This window comes from Cystoisospora suis (assembly GCF_002600585.1).
Source record: "Cystoisospora suis strain Wien I chromosome Unknown contig_510, whole genome shotgun sequence".
Taxonomy (NCBI): domain Eukaryota; phylum Apicomplexa; class Conoidasida; order Eucoccidiorida; family Sarcocystidae; genus Cystoisospora; species Cystoisospora suis.
Window position 1 is genome coordinate 1 of NW_027153311.1, and position 7886 is coordinate 7886.

General features: G+C 43.9%; 1 protein-coding gene across 1 annotated transcript; it reads right to left on the bottom strand.

The window, feature by feature from the left end:
* Positions 1-615: 615 nt before the first annotated feature.
* Positions 616-7776, bottom strand: CSUI_001299 (uncharacterized protein; the record flags this gene model as incomplete). The annotated part of the gene is made up of 1 exon (XM_068061505.1): positions 616-7776. A coding segment is annotated over one exon (7161 nt), but the record flags the coding sequence as incomplete, so codon positions are not given.
* Positions 7777-7886: the final 110 nt, after the last annotated feature.

Sequence of the window (7886 nt, forward strand, 5' to 3'; positions counted from 1 at the left end):
ATAGATAGATACATGAAAGATAGATATGTAGATAGCTTGAAAGGTAGAATAAAGACAGTATAGTAGTTTGACGCTGGATACATACATACATACGTAGATTGGTTCAAGATAGATAGACAGACTTAAGAAGATATATAGATGGATAGATAGATAGATAGGGTAGATTGAAGATAGCTACCAGGTAGATTGTATATGGATAGATTAAGGACAGATAGACTGAAGATAGCTAGGACAGAGAATGAAAGAAGAGAGGGGCTTGTGATCTGCTATAGCTAGCAGTTGTTCATCCGTTATGTCTATCGCAACTTCCTCGCTGCCTCTTTTTCTTTCTTTCTTTCGTAATTGACTGATGAGGGGTGTTTTCCTTTCTGTCGATCTCTTCACTCATCTCTGCGAAGAAGAGCCAAAGTAGAAGAAGATGAAGAAGAGAAACGCATAAGATAGACTCGTAAACAGATAAGATCAGATAGACTGACAGGAGCTTAGATGGAGAGGTACTCGACAGATCAGATGATAGAAAGAAGATACACAGACGATAAGAAGAGATAAAATAAGAAGCGAAGACGTCTATCTTGTTTTGCTTCTGTCTCTCTGTGAATGCACACCATAGCTCACCTTCAATTTTTGAGAGGTTTCATCGAAGTCTCTTTGAAGAGTTTGGTATAGGATTTCTCGCTCCTTTTCTTTCTCATGAATCTTTTCGACTTCTTCTTTGATCGCATGCAATCTCGAGAAGGCTAGACAATACTCGTCAACCTCCTTATCTTCCTCTTGAAGATCTTCTTCTCGATTTCTCTCCTTCTTGTTTTGTCCTTTTTCTTGTTCTCCCTGTAGTTCTTCTATCTCTCTCAATCTTTTCATGATCTCTCCCCGCCTTGTCTTTCCTTTCTCATTCAACAGCTCTCTCTCTCCTTCTTCTTTCTTCTCTCGCGAATCTAAATGAATGAAAGAAGACCAGCCCTCTCCTTCTGCCTTGTCTCTGTCGGATCTACTTTTCTTATGGTCATCATCTGCTACTGAGAGAAGTGTCTGGACTATCCATCTTCGTAATTCACCTCGTCGGTCACCTTGACTTTTCTTCTCTAATGTTTCTCTTTCTCTTTCTTTCTCTTTTAGGAAAGTTTCATGGAAGCATGACGACAAGAGAAGGATGTCTTCGTGAACTTTCTCTAGATAGGTTGAGATACAGTAAGAATAGAATCTCTCTTTCTTATTCTTCTCGATTTGCCCTTCTTGAGAATGGATCTTCTCTTTCAAAAGCAGAAGATCTCTTTCTTGTCTTCGAACTTTCTCCTGAAGAAATGAGGCCATTCGACCTCTTTCTCTCTTCTCTTCTTCTCCATGTCTTTCTCTTTCTTGTTCTTCTCTTCTTTCTTCGTGGACCTTCATCTCTCCTTTCATGGATGTATGTACAGTCTTTCCTACCTCATGGCTCTTCTGCCTCGCATTCGCACCCCGTTGAAAAGGGGAGAAGCCTTCAAGCTGATCTTCTTCTTTCTCTAGATCTTTCTCTTCTTCTTTTTCTCGCTCTTCTTCGTTCTTCTTGTGGTTCGCCTTGCTTCTGCAATCCATCTGATCAGAGAGACGTCTCTCTTCTCTTTCTTGCAGTATGAGTTCGCGAAGCTCTTGCAGTTGGTCTTTCATTGCTCTTAGCTCTTCAGATTCTTTACCTCCCTCGACAAGAAGAGAAGAAAGGTCCCCTCCTTCTTTCTCTTCTCTTCCATTATTTCTTCTCCGACCAGGTGTACATACACCCGAAAATGAACTCTCGTCTTTGCGTCTTTCTTTCAGATTGACACCATCACCATAGCTTCTCTTCTTCTTTGTCGTTTCCTCCTGTTTCTTCTCCTCTTCTTCCCTCGTCGCTTCTTTTTTCTCTTCATCCTCATCTTTCTTCTGTTTCTCCTCTCTTCGAGATGTCAGCAAATCCATCACTAATCTGTCAAGCGTCGCATCTCCTACAATCTCTGCATGCCGTCGGTTCTGCGCTGTCGTTTCCCCTTTTCTTCTTCTTTCTCTGTCTAAGAGAAAAGCAGAGAGACGTTCTATGAAAGTTGCGTAGGGAAACACATCGGTCGAACGTGTCTCTCCTTCTTTTCTCTTCTTCATTTCTTTCCTATACAGCAGAAGAAACATGAGATACAGCAGCTCTTCTTCTTCTTCATTCTCTACCCAGTCCAACCATGAGAGGAGACGGCTCCCCTTCTTCACCTTGTCAAAATTAGCTTCCGACTGAGATCTACACACCGCAGAGTGAGTCTTCTTCTCTTCTTTCTCTTTATCTCCATCCTCTTCTTCTTCTCTTCTCCTTCTATCTGCGGCGATAGAGAAGAGACCCTCGAGACCTTCCCTGTCTTCAAACCTTCTCATGATAGCAGATCTACACCGTCTGTCTTCTCTCTTAGAAAAAGAAAAAGAAGAAGAAGAGAGAACAGGAGCTTCCGGCGTTTTCGTTAACGAAGAGAGATAGAAGACCAGCCATTCATCGAAGGTCATCTTCATCTGTCTTTCTCCCTTCTCATTCTCAAAATCTTCTTCTTCTTTTCTTCCTCTTCCTCTTTTTCTTTCATCACGAGGGCTAGAGAAAGGAGAGACTGAGTAGTCCCTTCTCTCCACTAGAGAAGCTTCAGATGAAGACGATAAGAGATCGCGCCTTTTACCACCCCGTATCTTGGCTTCTCTTTCTCTCGAATCTTCTCGCTGACATCTCATCTCCCCTATCTCGACCACTAGAGACCTCATTCTTCTTTGTCTCTCTCTTCCTCTCTTCATTCCTCGTGTCTCTTCTTCTTTTTCTCTCTTCTTCTTCTTTTCTCCAGCACTCGCGGGGAGATAATGACGAGAACTGAACTCTCGGTCTCTTCTCCTTCTCCTTTTCACTAGATCACGAGTCAAGGACGAAGAAGAAGAAGAACAAGGAGAAGATACCAAAGAAGAAGAATGGAGAGAAGTCGCCGTCATAGAAGAAGAAGAAGAAAGAAGAGAAAAGGTGCTCGTCCCTCTCCTCTCCTCGACATGTTCGTCTTCAGAACTTCTCTTTTCATAGTGGGAAGCACGAGGATCTCTAGATCTCCTATGGAGAGAAGCCCGGGGAGGCGAAGTCTGTAGATGAGAATAGCCTCTCCTTTGCTCCTCGCGACGAGAAGGACGGCGATAGCGACAAGAAGAAGGAAGACAAGACCGAGGAGGGGGAGGTGGGACAGACGGGTCCCGAACTCCATCGACTTCTTTAAGAAGATCGACAAGTGTCTCTACGGCAGCATCGGGATTCTGAAGAGGCAGAGAAGAAGAAGAAGAAGAAGAAACAAGGGGGGAAGATGTGAGAGAATCTTTCGTATAACGATGAGACCTGGAAAGACTTCTTCCTCTTCCTCTTTCTGTTGTCCCACTATGACTTCTCCTCCTGCTCCTGCTACTACTGCAACTACGGCTGGCTCGTCTGCTTCTGCCTCTGCGAGCTTCTCTTGTTCTTGGCGAGGGGTGAAGAGGGAGATCTCTTGAGGTTCTTTTCTGTGAAGAGGGAGTGTGGCTGAGGATTGCAGGGTGAGAATAGGAAGGAGATGACGAGGGATAACGAGAAGAACAAGAAGCAGAAGAAGAAGGGAGGAAAGCTGAAGAAGAAGATGTTGGAGTTCGGATTCCCTCTTGATGTGGGGTGTCAGAGGAAGAGAGAGACGAAGAGAAAGAAGAAGAGAGAGAACGTCTTCTTCGTCTTCTCTTCTTCTTCTTTTCGAACTGTATACGTTCCTTACAATGACGGCAGTAGCTTACAGAATCTTTCTCTTCTCCTTCTTCGCCTGTTCTTTCGCTTCTTCTCTCTCGGAGATGACGCTTCAAACTCATTCCTTCTTGTTCTCCTAGCCCGTCTCTCTCTCTTCTTCTACTGCTACTGCGACGACTTTCATCTGCATCGCCATCTTCTTCTTCTTCTCTTGTTTCTTTCTTCTTCTTCTTCTGTTTTATCCTTTCTTTATCTTGATCTTCTGTTGAAAACCTCACGTTAGGGGTATCATCTCTATCTCTTCTCTTTTTCTCTTTTAAAGTCTTTCTCTCTCCTTCTCTCGCTTCTTCCTTCACTTCTTGAGGTGTATGTACACCCCCCGAAGGAAAAGACCCTGAGTCCTTTTGACTCAGAAAAGCGTGAGAAGAAGAGGGAGAAGAAGGAAGAGAATGGAGAGAACCTGTTGAGACGTTCTGAACACCCGTATTCTTCTTCTTTCTCTTCTCCTGAATACTAGATAAGCTATCTCTTTCTAGATTCTTCTTCTCACTCTTCTCATGCTTCAGACGTATTCCTTTCTTCTTCTTTTCGAGAAACGAGACACCGCCAAAGCTAGATCCTGCTTCATCCTTCCGGTGTATGTACACCTCGTGATGATTCCGAGCAACGGTTTTCAAGCTTCTCCCTTCCTCTCCAACGCCACCATCAGGTTTCTCTTTATGTCTATGGACCTTTTGTTCCTTCTTCAGATCTTCTCTCCTGCCTAAACTACTGCTACTCCCAGGTCTTCTTCTTCTTCTGCTGTCTTCTGTTCTTCTTGTCTCATCGTCCCCTTCTTCTTCTTCCTCTTCTCCCTCACGCTGTGCTTCATCTATACGTCGAAAAGCACAAGAAGAAGAAGAGAGCAGCTTCTGTTCACTTCTGTCTCCTGTCTCTCTGGATGACGGTAACTTCAGCTTGTCGTATTCTCCATTCTTCATTGGGTCTTCTCCTCCTACCAGTCCTTTAGGAGTATTGTCTCGTTTCTTCATCTCTTCTTCTTCTTCTATCTCTTCATCCTCTTCGTCTTTCTCATCGACTGCCTCGCTTCCCTCTTCTTCTTCTTCCTCTTCAACTGAGTCTTCTTCTCCACTTGCCGTACTACTGTTACTCTCCCCTTGTTCTTCTTCTTCATCTTCTTCTTCATTATCTTGTTGTTCTTCTTCTTCTTTCTCTCCTTTCGAAAGACTAGCTATCGTTTTTCTTCTTCTTGATCTCCCAGTCTTCTTTAGCGAAGAGGCTTCTGTCTGAGTAGCTAGAGACACAAAATGCCTCCGTCTACTACCACTCCCTCTCTTCGATAGACTCGGAGATCGCATACCCACCCCCCAGCTTCTTCCTTCTTCTTCATCTTCTTCTTCTCCTCTTGACCTTTTCTGCTTTCTATCGAAGAGAAGATGACCTAGGCGGTTACACTGGATACGTACATGACGTATACGAAGAAGAGAAGTACTTTTCTCTCTTTGGAGTGAAGAAGAACCTTCTCTTCTTTCTATCATTTCCACAGATTCTCCTTCCCCCTCTGTCAGTGGCACAGCGATAGTTCTTCTTTCTTGTTCTCCTTCCTTCTTTCTCTTCTCTTCTTGTCTAACTGTCTGAACCTCGCTATCCTTTACTCCAGGAGTAGCTTGAACCCCTCTCTCATCTACTTTCTTCCATCTCTTCTTTCTTTCTTTTTCTTCTTCGTTGATCCTTCCCACCTCTTCTTCCTCTCCCTGGCTTTCTCCCATCACCTTCTTCACGAAGACCAGCAAGTCGACATCTGTTTGCTTTTCCTGATCGCACGTCGATCCTCTCTCAGGAAGAGCTTCCCACCTGGGAGATAGATGGCTCTTCTCAAGCTTTATAGAAGTGAAATCCTTTTCCTTCTTCTTCTTTTCTTCGTGAGTAAGCTGTTGATCTAGAGAGACTTCTCCCTCTTCTGTTTGAGTTGCTTGATGCCTACCACGCATGCATAGAGACTTCAGGTGGACGTACACCCCATCTTCCTTCTTCTCCTTCTCGGGACCTCGTTGCTCCCTTTCTTCTTCTCCTCCATCGACTGGTCTCTCTTTTTCTTCTTCTACGTTTTCCTCATCTTTTAAGAAGAAGAGAAAGGACTTTAATCTTTCATCTTCTTCTTCTCGAGGAATGATCTTCTTGGTCTGAGAGCTCGTCGATGTGAAACGAGAGGGAGGAGGTACGGCAGGTGTCTCATCCCACCGGAGTTTCGGGGCAGCGCTTCTCAAGAGAGTTGTTTCTTTCTCTTCTTCTTTTTCTCTTTTCTGCACATCTACGTTAGATGGAAGACGAAGAGAAGAAGGATGCGATGGAGAAGGAAGATGAAGAGATCTCCATAGCGCCTCTTGTAGACTCTTATTTCTTCTCGAGTTAAGATAGAAAGGTTCTTTTCTTTCTTCTTCTTCTCTTCTTTTCATATCGCTCATAGAGAAAGGAGAAAAGCTCTTCTTGTTCTTCTTCGACTCTCTCTTTAGAAGTTGATGGGTGTCCCATTGTAAAGAAGAAGAGGAAAGCTCCCCTCTTCTATAGAGAGCGAGATCACTTTTCATATTGTGGTAGTCATCTTGTCTTTCTTCGCTTTCTCTCTTTTCTTTCTCTCGTCGAATCTCGTGATCTTCCACCTCTTCGTCACCTCCGTGTGAAGTATCTAGGAAGGTGGAGAAAGCCCAAGACAGGGGAAAGAGAGAAGAGAAAGAAGAAAGCTCTCCCTCGTGTTCGCAGAGAGTTAGAGGAGGGGAAGGGACATCCCTTGAAGAAGAAGAAGATGAAGAGAAGGAAGAAGAAAAAGAGAAGACAGAAGAAGAGAAAGAAAAAGGATAGATAAGAAGTTCTCCTAAAAGAGAATTGAGGTGCATGACAACCCAGTCTCGATGTCTCTCCGCTATGAAGAGTCGATCATACAGATTTCTCAACTCTTCATCTCTACTACCACTATCTCTTTGTCCTTCTTCTTCTTTTTCGTTTCTCCTCTCCCTCATCTTTTCTTCTTCTTCTCTTTTCTCCCAACTTCCTTGCCACTTTCTATCTTCTCTCTGCTTGTCTTCTCTCTTCATATCTTCTATTTCACACAGCCGTCGGTGTCTCTGGAACTCGCGCTCGAGATGACGGAGAGGAGTTGAGATCGCTTGCTCTTCTTCTTTTTCTTTTTCTTCTTCTTCTTCTCCTCCTCCTACGCAACTTCTGCTGGAGAGAAAGAGAGAAGAAGAGAGAAGCGACGAGGAAGAGGCTGCTGGAGAATGAGAGAGGAGAGCTTCTCTTGAGTGGAGAAGATGAGAAGATCTTCTATCAGGCTCGGTACTACTTTGGCTCGTACAGCTTTCATCGAGAATCTGTCGAGCCCTTTCTCTTCTTTCTCCTAATCTTTTCGCGCTCTTCAATGAGACGCACTCTTTCCCTTGATCTTCTTCTTCTTCTCCTATGGTAGATAAGATAGAAGAAGATCTTGCTCTTGACTCTTTCTTTCTTTCTGTCTTATCGAGAGTCGGAGAAGAGAGGCTTTCTCTCTTCGTTTCAGTTCTACTTGAAGAAACATCTCCTTCATTCTCATTCTTATCTTGTCTGGGTCTTCTTCTTTGATCGACTCTTTGGATGTCCTCTTCATTCTTTCTCTTGTCTCCCCCTTGGTCTTGTTCTCTTCTCTCTTGGTCTTCTTGTCGAAGAGACACGACACCTGTCTGTGAGATGGCGAGAGTCTGTTGACTAGCGGAGAAGAAGCGAGAATACGAAGAAGAGAGACTTAAGAGAAAGATCGAATCCGAGAGAAACGAAGAGGAGATATACTGGGTACTTCTCTGTAAAAGCGAAAGGTCTACCTTCCTCTCTTCTTCCTCCTCGCTGGGTTTCTTCTTCTCTTCTTTCTCTTCACTCTGCTCTTGTTCTTCTTCTTCTTCTCCCTCTATCTGGTGGAGATGAAGAGAAGAAGAAGAGAACTGCAGATGATGACTCTCCGATTCTCGAGAACCTACAAGGAGAGGAGAAGAAGAAGAAGAAGAAAGAGCGTCCCTCTTCGTGGTCATCTGGGAGCTATCACGATATGAAGAAGAAGGAAGATTGTGGAGAGACAAAGAAGAAGAACAAGCAGAGACATCAAGAGATACATGACGTAAATCTTCTTCTTCTTCTTTCT